Genomic DNA, 20,233 nt, shown 5'->3' with positions numbered 1-20,233 from the left:
CCAATGTTTCTTGAAAAATTTTCCAAAATGTGAAGTGAACTGTGATCCTCTATCAGAGATGATGGATACTGGAACTCCGTGAAGTCGGACAATTTCGTTCAAAAATACATGTGCATACCTCACTCCACCATATGTAGTCTTCATTGGCAAAAAGTGTGCTTATTTCGTCAGTCAATCTACAATCACCCATACAGAGTCATAACCTCTAAGGGCTCGTGGTATCCCAATGACAAAATCCATAGTAATTCTTTCCCATTTCTACTTTGGAATCTCAATTTGTTGTAGTTGTCCTGCTGGTCGCCGATGCTCATCTTTGACCTGCTGAAATGTCAAACAACTAGAAACAAAGTTAGCAACATCTTTCTTCATACCTTCCCACCAATAAAATTGCTTCAAGTCAGGGCACATTTTTGTTGATCCAGGATGTATGGTGTATTTAGAGTTGTGGGCTTCTTCAAGAATAGAATGTCTCAACCCATCTACGTATGTTACGCATAGTATGTTCCTTATTAGAAGCACACCATCACTTTCAACAATCATATCCTTGCTTTTACCAGCTACGATCTTATCTCTGTATTTACATAATCGCTCATCCTCGTATTGGGTGGTCTTAATGCGCTCAACTAATGAAGACTTAGCCTGAGCACAAGCCAACAATGCCTCTGAATTTCCAACACTAAATCCGATACCTGTATCTTTTAGTCTCTGAATATCCTTGGCCAAAAGTCTCTTTGTAGGAGCTATATGTGCCAAACTCCCCATAGATTTCTGCTCAATGCATCAGCTACCACATTGGCTTTTCCAAGGTGATACAAAATAAAATAGTCATAGTCTTTGAGTAGTTCCATCCAACGACGCTGCCAAAGATTCAGATCTCTCTACTGAAAGGTATACTTCAGACATTTATGGCTAGTATAAATCTCACAAGTTTTGCCATATACGCAATGCCTCCAAATTTTTAGAGCAAATACCAATGCGACCATCTCAAAATCATGTGTAGGATAGTTTTGCTCGTGCTTTTTCAATTGTCTCGAAGCATAAACTATAACACGACAATTTTGCATGAGAACACATCCTAGTCCCACCCTCGAGGCATCAAGAATAATAAAAATCCTCTAGAACCTGATGATAAGGCTAATATTGGTGTAGTTGTCAGGCACGTTTGGAGTTTTGGAAAGCTCTGCTCACATTCCTCTGTCCACTGAAACTTAGCATTTTTCTGTGTTAGCTTGGTCAGTGGCGCTACTATTTTGGAGAAATCCTGCACAAAACGCATGTAATAGCCTTCCACTCCTAAAAAGATACGAATCTCTGTAGGAGAAGTAGGTTTGGGCCATTTCTACACAGCTTCTGTCTTATTAGGATCTACCGTAATTCCATCTTTCGATACAATATACCCCAGAAATGATACTGAGTCTAGACAAAATTCACACTTTGAGAACTTAGCATAAAACCGATGTTCTCGCAATGTCTATAACACAGTCCTGAGATGATTCTCGTGTTCTCCTTGGCTACGAGAATATATTAGGATATAATCAATAAATACTATTACAAATCTGTCCAAAAATGGCTTGAACACCCTATTCATTAAATCTATGAATGCAGTTGGAGCATTCGTCAGTCCGAAAGGCACACAAGAAATTCATAGTGCCCGTATCAATTTCTAAAAGCAGTCTTAGAAATATCTTTATCTTTGATTCGAAGTTTGATGATAACAGAACGGAGGTCAATCTTTGAAAAGTGGGCAGCTCCTTGTAACTAATCAAACATGTCATCTATACGAGGAAAATGATATTTATTTTGTAATTGTTATCTTGTTTAACTGCTTGTAGTCAATGCACATTCTCAGAGATCCGTCTTTCTACTTTACAAACAGTACTGGTGCACCCATGGAGATATACTCGGTATGAACCCTTACCTAACAAATCATGTAGTTGTTGTTTTAGCTCCTTCAACTCTGCTGGTGCCATCCGATATGGTGGTATTGATATGGGCTATGTGTCAGGTAGCAAATCAATACAAAAGTCTATTTTTCGTACTAGAGGTAATCCTGGTAAATCCTCAGGAAATACATTAAAAAATTCTCTCACCACTAGTACATTTTCTATACTAACTATTTCCTTTCTTGTGACATTTACAATAGCTAAGAAACCCAAGCAACCTTTCTTCAGAAGTCGTTGAGCTTTCATAAACGATACAACTTTGCAAATGTATGTAACCTGACTCCCTCTTAGAATAAAATTGGGTTCATTTGGTATCTCAAACATAACTATATTTGCATGAAAATCGACTATAGCATAGCAAGAAGATAACCAATCCATTCCCATCATCATGTCAAAGTCAATCATATCAAGTACAATAAGGTCAGCTAGAGTATCTCTGCCCTCAACCCGAATCTAACAAGCACGATACACGTATTCGGCTAATAGAGACTATCCAACAAGAGTAGCAACTAGAAAAAGATCATTCAATAGCTCAGGGTGTCTACTAAACCTCAAATCAAAGTACGAGGACACATACGAGTGAGTAGATCCCGGATCAATCAATGCAAGTGCATCAAATGAACAGACAGAAAGAATACATGTAACCACAACATTCGAGGACTGAGCATCCTGTCTAGTAAATGCAAAAACTCTCGCCTGACCTCTACCAGCATTCCCTTGTCCTTGATTCACAGTAGCACGATCTCTAACACCTCGACCTCAATTTCTCGTACCTGTAGAACCTGAAGTATTATGAGTAGTCTGAGTCGGTGAAGCTAACTGAATAAAAGCCTGATTGAAATTTCTCGGAGGCTGAGGGTAATCTCTCAAGTGATGTCCCAACTGGCCACACCGACTTGTCATGACCCTAAACCCGAACCAGGTCGTGATGGCGCCTCTCGTGAAGACAAGGCCAGCCGACACTTCCCATTTTCTAATTAATAACAGTTAAGCATTTAAGAAACAGACTAAACATGATAAAATAAATCCAAAATAGCAGATAATAACATAAACACGCGGAAGAACACCCATACATAGCCCAATATCGGGGTGTCACTAGTCATGAGCATCTATAGGTCATAATACAAGTCTGCTAAGTCTATAAGCTAGTACATATGTTTGAAAAGAGATAGAAGTGATAAAGGAGGAGAAACACGAGACTTCGGACGCCAAGCAGCTGCCTCGTGAACTCCGAATGTCCACCTGAAGCTGGAAGGATCAGCACTCGGGAGCAAAACCAGCTACGCCTGAATCTGCACACAAGGTGCAGGGAGTAAAGTGAGTACTCCAACTCAGTGAGTAACAAATGTAAATAAGGACTGAAAGCGAAAAAACACGTAAGGCACAAGGAATTCTATAATGAAGTAGTAAAACCATTTAAAAATAGTAAACCAGTTAAGAGATAAGTAAAGATCCTTTCTCAGCAAGTAAGCATAAAATTGTCAGGCAATTAAGGAAGATAAACACGTAAAGGTTCGCCCCTCGGGCACTGTATCAACAAAACCGTCCCTCGGGCAACATCTCAGAACAATACTAGCCCCTCGGGCTCAATCTCACATCACAGTGGGTACCCGCGCTCACTGGGGGTGTGCAGACTCCTGGAGAGGCCCCTTACGGCCCAAGCACAATATCAAGCCATCTCGTGGCGTCATCACTAGGCTCTCGGCCTCATTTCAATCAAGCCACCTCGTGGCGTACATATATCAGGCCCTCAACCTCAAATCAATATCAGTGTCTCCTCACAACATAGGCCCTCGGCCTTACTCAGTCAAAAATCATCACAAGCCACTCGGGCAATAGTAAAACAGTGTCTCTCAGCCTAAACATCATTTAAAATATCCTTTAAATAATAAAACTGAGTAAACATGGCTGAGTAGGAAAACAGTGGAAAATAACATGACTTAGTTCAAGTATAAAGTCAAAACAGTGAGGAAATATCAACAAAAAATTCCCGAAGGGTTGAAATAGTTGGCACGAACCCCAAATATGGCATTCAGCCCAAATAATGATGATATCAAATAGATTTCAGTCAAATACGCGGTAAAATCATCAATCGGGATGGACCAAGTCACAATCCCCAATAGTGCACGACCCCACACTCGTCATCAAGTGTGTGCTTCACCTCAATATAGCACTACGATGTGCAATCCGGGTTTTCAAACCCTCAGAACATCATTTACAATCATTACTCGCCTCGAACCGGTCAAATCTCTAGCTCACGACGCCTTTGCCCCTCGAATCGTCCTCCAATCGCATCGAATCTATCCAAAATCAGAATGAGGACGTCAAAATACGCTAAGGGAACGAAGTCCAAGAGAAAACAATCAATAATTGAACAAATCCCAAAATTACCAAAACCCGACCCCCGGGCCCACGTCTCGAAATTCAATAATTTTTACACCAATAGATTCCTTAATATCAAAAGTTCAGAAATCCGACCTCAAATGGTCCATCAAATCCTCAATCAAAAGTCTAAATTTCTAAGCCCTAGTTCTTCAATTTTTGGCTTAATTTCCATGATTTACTAGGTGAATTCACATTAGAATCGAGTTTTAAAACCAAGAATCTTACCTCCAAGTGATTCCCCTTGAATCCATCTTCAATCCTCTTCAAAAAGCTTCAAAATCAACCAACAATGGAGGAACTTAGCCTCAAATTCGCGGAAATGAGCTTTTAAAACATTCTGCCCAGCTATTAAATTTCCTTCATTGCGATCGCGGGACAACCTTCGCGATCGCGAAGCACAAATCCTCAGCTCCAAAAATTTACTCTATGCAAATGCGATGCTCAAGCATCTGACCCTACATGATCGCGGACTGGCCACCGCGTTCGCGATGAACAACTTCCATCCAAGACCCATGGTCCACTTAACTCTACGCGAACGCGACCTTCACTACGCGTTCACGATCAACAACTTCCTTACCTCTATGCGATTGCGACCCAACTTCCGCGAACACGAAGAAAAACTAGACTTCCCCCTTAAAACCTTCTACGCGATCGCGAGAGCCCCTACGCGATCGCGAAGAGGAATTCTTTGCAACAGTTGAACCTGCAATTCTGCAACATCTCCAAGGCATGAAATGGTCCGGTTGACCACCCGAAACTCGCCCGAGGCCCCCGGGACCTCAACCAATGGCATCAACATATCCTAAAACCTTATTCAAACTTGTACCAGTCTTTAAAACACCTCAAACAATATCAAATCAACCAAAACACATTGGATTCAAGCCTGAGTTTCCAAAATCTTTCGAATTCCGATTTTGATAAAAAACCCAACCAAACCACGTCCGAATGACCTGAAATTTTGCACACACATCCCAAATAACATAACTAAGCTACTGCAACTCTCGGAATTTCATTCTGACCCCTAGATCAAAATCTCACCCATCAACCGAAAATCACCAAAATATCAACTTCGCCAATTCAAGCCTAAATCTACTCCAAACCTCCAAAACCCATTCCGATCACACTCCTAAGTCTCAAATCACTCATCGAAGCTAATCAAACCACCGAAAGTCACATCCGAGCCCTCTAACACATAAGTCAATTATCCGATTGACTCTTCCAACTTAAACTTCCTTAAAAGAGACAAAGTGTCTCAAACCTTACCAAAATCATTACGGACTCGATCCGACCAACCCGATACCACATAACACGGATAAATAAAGCAAAAAGAAGCAGAAAAAGGGGAAACGGAGCAGTAACTCATGAGACGACTGGCCGGGTCGTCACATCCTCCCCAATTTAAATAAACGTTCATCCTCGAACGAGTCACGAATCATACCTGAAGCCTCAAATAGGTGAGGATATCTGCTCCGCATCTCCCGCTCGGTCTCCCAGGTAGCCTCCTCCATGGGCCGACCTCTCCACTGCACCTCCACTGAAGCTATATCCTTTGACCTCAACTTCCGAAGTTGACGACCCAAAATAGCTACTGCTCCACATCATAGGTCAAATCATCATCCAACTGAACCGTGCTGAAATCCAGAACATGAGACGGATCCCCAATATACTTCTGGAGCATAGAAACATGGAATACCGGATGCACACTCGACAAGCTGAGTGGCAAAGAAAGCTCATAAGCCACCTCCCTAATCTTCCGAAGTACCTCAAAAGGTCCAATGAACCGCGGACTCAACTTCCCTTTCTTCCCAAATCTCATAACGCTCTTCATGGGAGAAACCTTCAGCAGAACCTTCTCACCAACCATGTAGGGCACATCCCGAACCTTCCTGTCAGCATAACTCTTTTGCCTCGACTGCGCTGTACGGAGCCTCTCCTGAATCACTTTCACCTTCTCCAAAGCATCCTGCACCAAATCTTTCCCCAATAGCCTAGCCTCATCGAGCTCGAACCAACCAACCAGAGATATACACCGCCTCCTATACAAAGCCTCATATGGAGCCATCTGAATACTCAATTGGTAGCTGTTGTTATAAGCAAACTCTACAAGCCGTAGAAACAGATCCCATGACCCTCCGAAATCAATGACGCAAGCACGCAACATGTCCTCTAATATCTGAATAGTACGCTCGGACTGCCCGTCCGTCTAAGGATGAAAAGTTATGTTCAACTCAACCTGAGTACCCAACTCTCGCTGCACAGGCCTCCAAAACTGCGAGTAAACTGAGTGCCCCTATCTGAAATGATGGAAATGGGGACACCATGCAAACGAACAATCTCGCGGATATAGATCTCTGCCAACCGCTCTAAAGAATAGGTTGTACACACAGGAATGAAGTGCACGGACTTGGTCAGCCGATCCACAATAACTCAAATAGCATCGAACTTTCTCAAAGTCCGTGGAAGTCCAACAACAAAGTCCATAGTGATTCTCTCCCACTTCCACTCTGGAATATCACTACAACAAAAAAGACTTTTAGTGACAATAGAAATACTCTTTAGCGGCAATAGAAATTGCTGCTAAAATGTTTACCGGGCATTAAGTATTAGCCATTGTAACTGGCGTCGGCAAAGGCTTTAGCGGCCATTAGAGAGAGTGCTAGCAAAGATCACTATTATGGCCGGTAAAAGTCCTTCAGATTTAGCGTCAATTGTTTACTAGCTATTACAATAGCCACTATAACTTTCCAAAAATTCCAGAGGCTATACATTTTGCAGCTTTTGTTATTGTTGCTAACGACTAGTATAATTGTTCGTAAAAGGAAGCCTTTTGGCAACAAACATAATGGCCACTAAAACTATCATTGGTTAGACCTTTACTCCTCTATTTGCCGGCTTTTCTTTTGGACAATAAATATTTATCTAATAAACATAAAAAGAGCATCTTTTTACGCTATTTTAATTACGCTAAAAAATTAATAAAGGATATTCCAATATTTACTAATACGTGTTATGTCCATTTACATTCAAAATTAATTATATAATATTTCACTCCAAAAATCATAATGCACTTCATTAAATCCGCAACGAACAAAAACTTCTAATTCATAATTTAAAACCGTCAACAACACTAAAAAAATGCTATACTATTTGAATCTAATAACTACTGTCTCTTTGAGTCTGACAAATTATTTTATCAAGTAGCTACAGATTAGACAGCAGATGACCTAAGAAATATGCTCCAACTCTTTATCATAGTGACTACCACATGCCATATTTTTGAACATCAATGTATGACCTAAAATGGTAAAATAAAATGAATATCAAATGAGCAACCACATTTTATGTTCATCAGTAGTCAAGAAAATAACTCCCTAAAATATATACACTCGTACTACTAGCATATCAAGGAATTTCTACTACTAAATCAAATCAAAATCAAGTGTACATGAAATGTTATTCCTTTCCTGCTAACCATCGCAACAGAGCTAAACTCGAAAAGATTTATAGATACGAAGTCCAAATGTCAATTCAAACATGAAGACATTGTGTTGCACTCAACAAAGGGCATTCCTTTTGTCTTTAATCAATCCTAGATCTTTGAGACACTATAATGTCTATTCTTCATAAGAGAACACATAAGGTTACAAGAATATACATGTGGCCGTAAAACTTCAGGATATAAATGAGACTATCAATGCAAACTAATTATTTCGTTGGGTACCTTCACAAAATATATATTAATATTTTTCTTTAGTTATTTATCTAGATAAGTACTTTCTGGGATCTAGTCAAATGTTCTAGCAGTCGTCTTCTATAGCACTTTATAAAAAAATGCCAAGCCTTAAGATTTTGTGCAGTCGGCTTATTAGAATTATGCCTACAAACTTCAAAAATGCCCTACATGACTTTAAGCGCGCAAAATAAACTTGGTACGCTAAGTTTGATACCTTTTTAATGTAACAACAGAGATGATACATCAATCACTTGATAGTAACCAAACAACACACTTGAGAGTACAAGTATTATCTTTCAACCAAATTGGAACATGAAATTTTATGCACATACTAGCTAAATAAAAATGGATAATAGGTGGAAAATGGAAGTCATGACCAAGATACTACATCCCACATTTAAGAACACTAGTTATTGGTTCAACCAAGCAACTAGCCAAGCAAAGAGCACATAAGTAGAAGAAAAGTATTCATACTCATAGTCGAGGATTTCAAAGAGGTAAACATTGGCTCCAACAATAGTGATTTGGGAGGTATTGTTGACTCTGATCTTGAATTTGAGGAAAAGCTCTTTGATGCCACTTTCTGAAACCATCAAAACATTTCTCTTCAAATGAATATGATTTGCATATTTTGTTCTCCAAACGAAACACTCTTATCAAGTTGCAAGAAGAAAAATTATAAAAATTACTTCATGAATATCCAATCATTATGTAGTCCTATGTCTTTGCCTTTAATGGTGGTATCAAATAAAGTACTATAATTAATTATAGATTTTCAGAGCTGCCAACCAGAAATTACTCACTTCAAATTAATTTCAGTTTGCTTCAAAAGCTACCTAAAGGTTATTAGTACCATAATTTGTAGATTGTAACCGTATTGCATAAACACATAGCTACTTAGTTTCAAAACAAGTAAATTGATCTACACTTCTTAAAACACCTAAGGAAAAGCAATGGCACTATAATGAAACATCTTTTTGCTAATTATACCAGTGCATTATGTCACCAGCCTTGAGTCATTCTACTGAAGAAGCTTCTTTGATTGAAAGGCACATGCAATGGGATGGTTGACTATGAGATGGGATACAAGTATATTACAGAGAAAGATTACATCACAAAAATTTTCAAGTTCTGTGTTTACACAACTTTCAACGTCCAATGATTTAAAAGTACACACACTTAAATTCTAGAAAGGAAAGACACACTGTTGTAGTCTTTTGACATCAAGAAGTTGGTAACTAATCTAGATGAGTTTGGCACCCCTAAAGTTTTAAGAGTTTGAGTGAGCTAGTGGAGGATTTGCAAAGGAAATAATTTGAGAAAGATGAACTCTTAAAAGAAGTAGAGATCTTGATGGATGAAATGGTGTCTACTTATGTTGAAATTGATGAAATAAAAAAGGCAACTCAAGAGGACTCTTTACTCAAGCTGTCTCAAATTCAACTCTCAGATACAAAGGTTGATGACAAATGTTAGAGAAATAAAATACTCTTAATCTGCTATCATCTATCCGGATCCTAATATTTACAATATTCATCCATAGAAGAAACTCTTTTGATAATTACAAGGAAGCATCTCACTGGAAACACATATTAATTCAGTCAACAAACTCAATGCAGAAATGTACAATTCAAGAGGGACTTGCACTCACTTGTAGTATTGGGATTTAATATTCTTTAATGTGTGAATAACTGACTTATCTACCTTCGTATATTTTTTGATGTGCAAAGTCACATATCTACCTATAAAGCAGAACATGAGATTAGCTTTTTACCACCATACACCCTTATGCCACATAAACATCTTCCACTTGTAATTGTATTAGTTTCATTAAAAGAATTTTTTTTCCGTTAGATACTAATCTTTTTTCTCAACTTGTGAAAGACCAAGCCTATTTCTCGACAAAGCCAAAATTGCCTTCAAGTATTAGCCCAGGGAAAGTTTAACTTTTCTTTTGAAAAATCACAAGCTTACTGCATAATCATGGCAAACCCCCACCCATCAACAACAACTTAGGAAGGGTTTATGAATTTTGTGAATCCAACAAGAAAAATAAAAGGCATTTTGTGGAACCACCTAAGTGAAAATAAAAAAAACATTGTAGCCAACATTTGAGGTTAAATAGAAAAAACAAATATTATAGCACATAGAATTGGTCATTGACTGAATTGGAAAAGACTGAAAACAAAATATTTGGCTATAGAAGAATATGACTAACAAAGAGTATATTAAACATTTTCACACCGAGTCACACTAAAGTGAAAGATGTACCAGCAAATGAAGCACATTTCAAGCACAAGAAAGATACTAAAAATTGCTAATTATGAAATCTTCAAGCAGTCATGAGATTTCATAGACCAACTCTCCATTATATTCTTAGACTGACAAAAGTTCTCTACCACCACTGGGCACATATTTGTTATTACCTATAAAACTGCGACTTAGAATTGAGAATAAAAAAGAATGCTTACCATTGTCACCGAAGAAGAGGAGCTTGTTGAGCGCTAGCGGGTGGAGAGGCCATTTGATTTTCTCAAAAAATGATGGAAGGAAACCTCAACCCTAGATATACAAAATCACCTTAGTTACTTTGAATCTATGAGGGAAAAGAATCAAATTAGAATATAATTAACTGATATCATATGTATATAAAAGAATTTATACATACATACATACACCTAAATACCAGATCAAGGAAAGAGAGATGCAAAAATATGTTTAAAATCTAATAAAAGCAAGAGATGAGTTGGGTTGGGTTGCAGCGGCGGTGGTGAGATAGATCGAGACTTCTTGAAGTATTCCCAAAAATTCTGAATTTAATTTTTGATTTACAGAAAAAACGATTTGGGGGGAATAGGCGAGTGGAGTGTGAAAAAATTGGAGGGAAATATAAAATAAAAATATTTATCCTCAATTAAGCGATTTTTAGTGGCCAATCCTTTTTATTGTCAGTATAAGAGTACCTTTTTCCAGCCGATATCTTTTTGCCAGAAATATGCACAATATAAGAATAAATTAGCGGCTATTAGGTTATTAGCACTAAATAATTGCCGCTAAAGGCTTTTTTTGTTGTAGTGTATCCATCTGCTGAAGCAAGCCACCCGGTCTCTGATGCTCATATTTCACCTACTGACAATTGAGACGCCGAGCTACAAATCCCACAATGTCTTTCTTTATTATTCTCCACCAATAGTGCTGCCTCAAATCTTGATACATCTTTCCGCACTCGAATGAATGGAATATCACGAGCAATGGGCCTCCTCCGGAATCAACTCCCGAAGCCCATCCACATTGGGCACACAAATCCGGCCCTGCATCCTCAACACCCCATCATCACCGATGGTCACATCTCTGACATCATCACGCTAAACTCTATCCCTAAGGACAAGCAAATGAGGATCGTCATATTGGCGCTCTCTTATTTGATCATATAAAGAAGGCCGAGAAACCAGACAAGCCAATACCCGACTGGGCTCCGAAATATCCAACATCATGAACCGATTGGCCAAGGCCTGAACATCAGCTGCAAGAGGTCTCTCCCCAACCGGAATATATGCCAAACTCCCCATACTCACTGCCTTTCGGCTCAAAGCATAGGCCACCACATTGGCCTTTCCCGGATGGTACAATATAGTAATATCATAATCTTTAAGCAACTCCAACCATCTCCGCTACCTCAAATTAAGATCTTTTTGCTTGATCAAATGCTGAAGACTGCGATGATCAGTGAACACCTCAAATGATACGCCATACAAGTAATGCCTCCAAATCTTCAACGCGTGAACTATGGCGGCCAACTCCAAATCATGAATGGGGTAGTTCTTCTCATGAGAATCCTTGAACAAACCGGCGATAATAGCCTGCCAAACCAAGAAAGCTGCGAATCTCTGTGGCTGAGGACGGTCTGGGCCAACTCTGAACCGCCTCTCTCTTCTTTGGATCAACCTGTTGGAGATGGCTAGTGGAAAGGGATGGGGATGGATGTATGAAAAAGGGTAGAAATCATGCCTATAGGTTATTTATGAACTTCTGCATTCTCATCTTAAAAATCATGCCTATAAGTTATTTATGAATTTCTGCATTCTCATCTTAGAAATCATGTTTATAGGTTATTTATTTCTGCATTCTCAACTTAGAAAACATGCCTATAGGTTATTTATGAATTCCTGCATTCTCATCTTAGACAGCATATCTATAGGTTATTTATAAACTTCTACATTTCTATAGAAACCCTGCCTATAAGTTCTACATTTCTGCATATAGAAATCATGATCTTAGGTTTTTTTTTTTGCACTTCTGCATATACATGTCATTAGGCAAACAATCGCAGGCTTAATAAGAACCAACTGCATTCTAAATACCATGCTTATAGGACTCTTGCATCTCTGTAATCATTTTAAGACCAATAACGCTTAGAAATCATGCCTATAGGAATAATCAACTGAATCAGCTTCGAGTCTGAAACTAGTCATAAGGTCGTTTAAAATCTGCAGATCTTTGTTCATAAAACCAGTGCCCCTTTTTCTTTAAAATCAGTACGCTCTCTTAGATATCATGTCTATAGGTCTCACTTAGGCAAACCATTAGGTAATTAATTAACTATGTCAGCTTTGGTAACTACAACAAGACAAGGTTAATTCGGGCTCCTCATCTGAGAAATATGTGATAAATCAGCATGTCCTAACGCTTTTTAATTTAGTTCAGACGACAACCAGTATTTGAAGTCATGCTATACAATCTGCTCTTTTAAGTGAGAAGGCCTATTTGAGCCTTAATTGCTATTTGTTCTTCTCCAAACTGCTTATGTGTTCTTGTTTGTCGCCTTAGTTAAACTCGAAAAAGCTCCAATTCCCTCCCCTTTTAGGATTAGTAGTCTCAATGTCTCTGATACTGATAGGATCGGTACGGGTAATAGCATGCAATAAGTAACGATACTATTCCGCGCTTTAATACCTTAACGGGGTGGTAAAGGGTAGACATGGAGATGATGATCATGTGATAACACCACGCGTATAATTGAATACTGGGTGTTGCGTGGATGATCCATGTTATTTACAAACCTAGGACCCCCCTCCCTCCTTATATGCTTACATTCTTATTTCCTTTAAACTGCTAGTTTTTTTCAGTTCTTTAAACTTTGCATTTTACTTTAATTCAAACCTCTTTGGAATTTCCAACACTGTTCTCTTTAAACTTCCGCCCGTTTTACTTCTTTGTCTGATTATTTGCATTATTTACTTGACCCCCATTTTTGTGCACTTACACATTCTTTAAACGACTATGAAACCACTTATTCCATAACTTCAGCATGCTTATTTAACATTTATACAATCCTACTTGCAATCGTTATATGGAAGTTGTTTTGTATGTTTATTCGCTTTGAAGTCACGATTTTAGCATGGCCGGGAACCACATTAGTGGATCTTGGAGGGTGCCTAACACCTTCCCCCTGAGATAATTTCAAGCCCTTACCCATTCTCTAGTTCTTTTCTTTTTTTTTTACTCCTTGGTGTCCTAATGCACTTAATCATTAGGTAGCGACTCTTCTAAATCTCAAAAATTCCAAATTCCTAAAAGGAATAGAGTTGTCCGCCCGAATGTCGTAAACCCGATTTCGCCTTTAGAGTAAGGGGGCATTGACAATGGTTTCTAAATGTGATTGAATATGCAGAATCAAGATAGTCCTATAGGCAGGATTTCCAAATATGATTGAATATGCAGAATTAAAATAATCCTATAGGCATGATTTCTAAATATGATTGAATATGCAGAAATAAATAATCCTATAGGCATGGTCCTACCCTTTGCATGCATAAATACCCAACCCTTTTTCACTAGCCAGCCCCAGTAATGAATTACATTGAAAAATGAAAGAAAGAAAAATGACAATCAGAGGAAGACAGATTCCTGTCTTCCTTTCTGAGTTATGGACCAAACCACTTCAAATGCCATTTGTTTCAAAGCCTTTCTCAAACTTGAGTGTGTCAGAGTTCCCTAAGGGCCTCAACAGGACCCCGGGCAGTGCTCACACCCAAATTTAAAACCAGAATAGGGACAAGTGCAGTGTGGAAATGCCAGCCCTCATGTGTCTAAGTTCAGAGGGAGCTCATGGGTCCCAAGGCAAGACTCACCTGAGAGGAGTAGAACTTAAGAGACTAAGAGAGAGTGCAGGTACAGAAGCAGAATTCTGAGAGGGAATAGGGGAAAAAGAGAGGAAAATAAATACACATAAGGGGTTTAGGGGGATAGGGAAATTGAAAAAGGTAAAGGACAAGCTATAGGCATGCCCATCAATGGAGAATGCTAGCATACCATAAGCTTGTCCAAACACACATTAATAGAGGCTAGGATCCCTAAGGGATCAGGTTTGATTCATGGGCAATAACTTACATATTGCCATGCTCCAATCCATAGCTTAAACACACAAGGGGGTGGGGAATAGGGATTTATAATAGGAACAGGCAGAAAGAAATCAGCATGCTAATTTGAGTGTTGAACCATACAGAAATAGTAAGTAGACATGGATACAAAAGCAGTAAATAAACACATTGTTGTAGTGCTTAAAGCTTAAATCAGGACATACCAATTTCAAAGAAAAAATAGAGAAAAACAGTAGGTCTTGTAAATAGGCCACAATGCAGACAAGAAGAGAGAATACTATTGTGTGTAAGTGTGAGTTCAGAAAAGACTGTGTATGATGATCGTGTGTTAATGAAAGAGTAATGCATTTATAGTGTGAAAATCAGGCAAATATAAGGTAAGAAAACAGCTAAGGAACTGAATACCAATTAAGAATCAATCACACAAGATTTCCTTTAATTAAGGAATTCAGATTCAAACTGTAAAAGTTATTTAAGGAAAGAAATTAAACAAACCTTTTGTGCAAAGTAGGCACTTAGGGGTAAATACATTAAAAAAAATTACTTAAGGGCAGAATTTTGAAATACACGGTTGCATAAATAAGGTAAGAAAATCAATTAGTAGCCAGTAAATCAAGGATCAGAGATTTACTGGTCTATGAATGAACCAAGTCAGAAAAACTAAGAAAGGTTTTAACTTAACCCGAATCACAGGGAAATCAGCAAACAAGGAAAGAAATCAATCAGACATATTCAGAAAGAAGTCTGAACAAATCACAAACTTGAAAGCCATTTTAGAGGGAAGTTCATCACATATAAAGAGCATACAAACATGTTAAGTTGAAAGAAGATGTCGTGCCATTGCAAAAATCGGTAGATAATAGACTATAGGAACATGGTTGTCACATAGGTCAGCAATGTAGAAGAGAAGTGGCATCTAGTAGCATACAAAAGATCCATTGTAAAAGACCTTAGAAGAGTTTAGCAAAAGTCAGAATCACATGAAAAGCAAGGATTTCAAAACTCAGTTGAGAGACTCGAAATAGGTCTGGAAGAGTTAGGGCTTTGAAATAAAAACCAATTCAAGCAAATCACATAGCCAATGGTTTCCAAACTTGGAAGAACCCCCCCCCCCCCCCCAAAATTCTAGGGTTTCTACCATCAATTGAGTGCAGATATGAGAGGACAAGTAACTGAGTCAAAACAGGTTTAGAGGTCTCAGAAAAGAACTGAAACCTTTAACATGTTCCTTTCAGCAACAGAAACTCATGAGAAACATGATAGAAGAGTAACATGCGAAACATAGCAGAAGAGCCCAAAGAAAACATAATAGAGGAGACTAATACAGAACATAATGTAAAAGAATTGATAAGAACAGTAGGGGAAGCATATTAAGAAGTATTAGAAGAAACTTAACTAGAACACAGTAGAGGAAACTTAATAAGAAACACTCGAGATCCCAGTAGGGGCAAATATAGTAGAAGAAACACACAAGAACACAGTAGAGGAAAACACAATAGAAGAAACACACAAAAACACAGTAGAGGAAAATACAATAGAAGAAACACACAAAAGAAATAGAAAATCAGAGAAACATTTAAATATCTCAAAAGAAAAACCTTAGATCGAAAAAAGAAATGGTTTTGAAAGAACTTTGAGAAAAATGCTAAAAACCTTAGAGAAAACACAAATGTACAACGGATCTAAAAGAATCGGAGAAACCTCGAAGGGTTAGGGTTTCAGAAGAACCCAAGTAGTGATAAAGGATTGGAAAAGTCACTGATCTAAGCCAGAGAAGTCAAAATCAGGTTCGAACAGCCATGGCATGCCGGAGCAAGGCCGGAGATGTCACGACCCAAAATTCACTAAGGGTCGTGATGGCGCCGGACACTGCTATCAGGCAAGCCAACCAAATTACTTAATCAAAATCTTGTTTTAATACTTTGTAATCTAGGATTTTCCTTTCATATTTAGCGATTTAAAAGATAATAGTCTCAAATCAAATTTAAATGATAAGCAGTTAATACAAAATACTTCAAACCATCCCAGAACCAGGTGTCACAAGTGCATGATCATCTACTGACAAGGAAATAAAATACAACATCCGTCCGGAATACAGTGGACAGGAAGTAAATACCGTGTACTAGAAGGGATTGCTCTAGCTGCGGCCGTCTCGAATAATGCAGCTCACCTAGTCCCAGATTCATCCGTGCTGCTATGCCCAGTAGACCGCTAGAGTTACATATACCTGTGCAACAAAAATGCACAGAAGTGTACTATGAGTACGAAAACAACGTGTACTCAATGAGTATCCCGCCTAATCTCGAAGAAGTAGAGACGAGATGGTTAACTACGACACTTACTAGTGGTCCAATAATGATGTCAATAGTTCATTAAATCGTGAATTTCTACCAACATGATTTTTATCAAATAGAAGGGAACAAGTAAACTATTATTCCTTTTATGGGAAATTTCCCAAATTCCTTTTCCATTATTTTCCAAATATTCTCAAGCCATGAAGGGGCAATAACAACTTTAATAAGTTCAAGCAGCAATAAAAGCATGCGCAAATCATGCCGAGGTCGACGACCCGCTCCAACAGAAATGTAAACTGTGCACTTGCCGAGGGTCGACGGTGCGCCTATAGATGCATCTATTAAATCTGCCGAGGCGTTCGGCCCGTTCCAAAAATAACACACAGACAGTCAATCAAGAAGTCCACGCAGAGTAATTATCCAATGAAAACAATCCTCTTTAAACCATTTAAGAAAAATGAAGTTTTATCTGTTTAGAAATTCGTTTGCTAATTCGATGTGATTTAAGCAATTCAAATGTCGGTATCTTTACAATTAATCCAAGTATAGCATGCTTTTGGGTCCTAACTACCCGGACAATAGCATAATAGTAGCTATGCATGGACTCTCGTCACCTCGTGCGTACGTAGCCCCCAACAAATAGGAGCACATAATCAATTATTTCACATATGGGGACAATTCCCTCTTACAAGGTTAGAAAGGAGACTCACCTCGCTCCGAAGGTCCATAACTGGCATTCCACGCCTTTCCGAAGACTCGAATCGATGCACAACGCTCCAAAACTAGCCAATAATTATGTAGATCCATTAATATATGCTAAGGTACTCATTATAATCCAATTTATAGCAATTCCTAACCCCGATCGAAAAGTTGACAAAAATGCCCTCGGGCCCACGTGCCCGGAATCCGAAATTTTTCGAAATAAAGATTACCCATGAATTCACGAACTCAATTATATGATTTTCTCTTAATTTCATCCCCAAAATCGTGGCTAAATTCCAAGATTACTAATTTTCTAGGTTTTCCACCAAAACCTCAAATTTATACTAATTTAAATGCTCAAATCCATACTTTTTTTTAACACCCGAAACGGGCAAGGACAAGAAGGTATTTAAGAAACTGATACAAATTACTCTAGGAAAGAATATTGATGTTCTTCTGAATTCTGCAAAAACATTCCACCCTTACCATCAACACTCATTGTCGTGAATATCTCTCCTTCCACAACCCACATTCTAGTGACTAAAAACACGAAAAATGCTGGAAAGGTTGTTAAACGAAGAGAAAGGGAGCGATAGATTTTGTGAGACACTCATGTGATATAGGAGTGGCATTCGTTTTAAAATAGCTTGAAGAGAAGACCACCGTGAGTGGCGAAGAAGGGAGCAAACACGAGCGATTCGATAGCCATCAGCTTGATAAGAATGTTCAATGATGGTCCGGATGTGTCCTTGAGAGGGTCACCAACAGTGTCACCAATCACAGCAGCCTTGTGTGCATCAGATCCCTTGGGGCCAAGGGTTCTTACATGTTCTGAGGCTCCGGCCTCAATGTACTTCTTAGCATTATCCCAGGCACCACCTGTATTAGATGCAGAGATGGCAATCTGTACACCGGAGATGAGAGATCCTGCAAGCACACCAGAAAGTGTTTCGATGCCAAACAAGATTCCAACAATCAATGGAGTGAGCATGACAAGAGCACCAGGTGAAATCATCTCCTTGATCGATGCATCTGCAGAGATCTTGACACAGGTGGCGTAGTCAGGCTTGGCAGTTCCTTCCATGAGACAAGGAATGGTGTTGAATTGCCTGCGCACTTCCTCAACCATCTTAAGAGCAGCGCTTCCAACACTCTTTATTGTCATGGCGGAGAACCAATAAGGAAGCATGGCACCGACTAGCAAACCAATAAATACTTTAGGTGTCAAGACATCTACAGTGGAAATTGCTGCTCGGCTGACAAATGCCCCAAAGAGGCCAAAGGCACGAGAGCAGCAGAACCAATGGAAAATCCCTTTCCAATAGCTGCAGTGGTGTTTCCTGCAGCATCAAGTGCATCAGTTCTCTCTCTGATTCTGTGGCTCATTCCAGCCATCTCAGCAATGCCTCCTGCATTATCACTGATGGGACCATATGCATCAATTGCCAAACCAGTGGCTATAGTGCTCAGCATTCCTAGGGCAGCAACTGCAATACCATACATTCCAGCAAAGCTGAAGCTAACAAATATAGTGACTGCTATGGCAAATATGGGGATGATCACTGATTTATAACCCAAGGCAAGGCCAAAAATAACATTTGTTGCAGCACCAGTCCGACATGAATCAGCAACATCTTGCACAGGGCTGTAAGCATTGCTGGTATAGTCTCAAATCCATACTTAGTTGATGTATTTAACTCAAAATAGGTAGGAGTGACTTACCTTGACATTGATGACGAAAATCCCCTCTTGAAGCTCCCCAAAAATCGCCCAAGCCATGAAAATATGAGAGAAAATGGCCAAATCCCGATTTTAAAACAACCCCTCCGCCTCCAGCTACTTCCGCACCTGCGGCCTCTAGACCGCTTCTGCTGTTCCGCAGGTGCGGTTCCAGTACCGCATTTTTGGTCCTCACCATGCTGTCCCTCTTATGTTTCTGCGACTCCACCACCGCAGGTGCGGTCCCGCATCTGCGGAAAAATGACCGCATCTGCGGTCCCAGCCTAGCAGCCCCATTCCGCTTCTGCGATTCCTCTACCGCAGGTGCGGTCCCGCATCTGCGGAAATATGACCGCATCTGCAGTCCCTTCTCTTCTAGCCCAAAACCGCTTCTGCAATTGAAGTGCCGCATCTGCGGTCCTGTATCTGCGATCCAAAAACCGCAGATGCGGTTATGACAGCAACCAGCAAACCTCAGCCTTCCAAAATTTCCATTTTCGATCCGTTAACCACCTGGAATCCACCCGAGGCCCCCGGGACCTCAACCGAACTTACCAACCAATCCCAAAACACGTTACGCACTTGCTCGAGGCCTCAAATCATACCAAACAACTCTAAAACCACGAATCGACCTCCAATCCAAGCTTAATGAACTTTAAGATTTCAAACTTCTATTTCCGATGTTTAAACCTATCAAATCACGTCCGATTGACCTCAAATTTTGCGCACAAGTCATATTCGACATTACGGACCTACTCTAACTTTCGGAATCGGATTCCGACCCTGATATCAAAAAGTCCACTTCCGGTCAAACTTCTCAAAACCTTCAATTTTCTATCTTTAGCCAAATAACTTCAAAATGATCTACGGACCTCCAAATTCACTATTGCGCCCACAACTCCAGAATCACCATACGGAGCTATTCACAGTCTCGAAATCTCAAACGGACATCGATAACACTGAAATGCACTTCAAGCCAAACTTATGAAATTTCTTCTAAAATGCTAACTTCCACAATAGGCGCCAAACATCCCGGTATCAAACCCGAATCGGCATACGCCAAACTCCAAAAACTCA

At 39.4% G+C, this 20,233-nt stretch overlaps 1 protein-coding gene and 1 pseudogene across 2 annotated transcripts; both read right to left on the bottom strand.

The window, feature by feature from the left end:
- Positions 1–258: 258 nt before the first annotated feature.
- LOC109206513 lies at positions 259–762 on the bottom strand. The gene has a single exon (XM_019369334.1). The coding sequence runs from the start codon at positions 760–762 to the stop codon at positions 259–261; it is 504 nt and encodes a 167-aa protein (XP_019224879.1).
- A 17,106-nt stretch (positions 763–17,868) lies between these two features.
- LOC109206512 lies at positions 17,869–19,104 on the bottom strand (annotated as a pseudogene). The gene has a single exon (XR_002064885.1). The product of XR_002064885.1 is annotated as a pyrophosphate-energized vacuolar membrane proton pump-like (transcript).
- Between the last annotated feature and the right edge of the window lie 1,129 nt (positions 19,105–20,233).

The sequence above is a fragment of the Nicotiana attenuata genome, unplaced genomic scaffold (assembly GCF_001879085.1).
Source record: "Nicotiana attenuata strain UT unplaced genomic scaffold, NIATTr2, whole genome shotgun sequence".
NCBI lineage: Eukaryota > Viridiplantae > Streptophyta > Magnoliopsida > Solanales > Solanaceae > Nicotiana > Nicotiana attenuata.
Note: the sequence above shows the minus strand (reverse complement) of the source record. Positions and strands in the feature narration are given on the sequence as shown.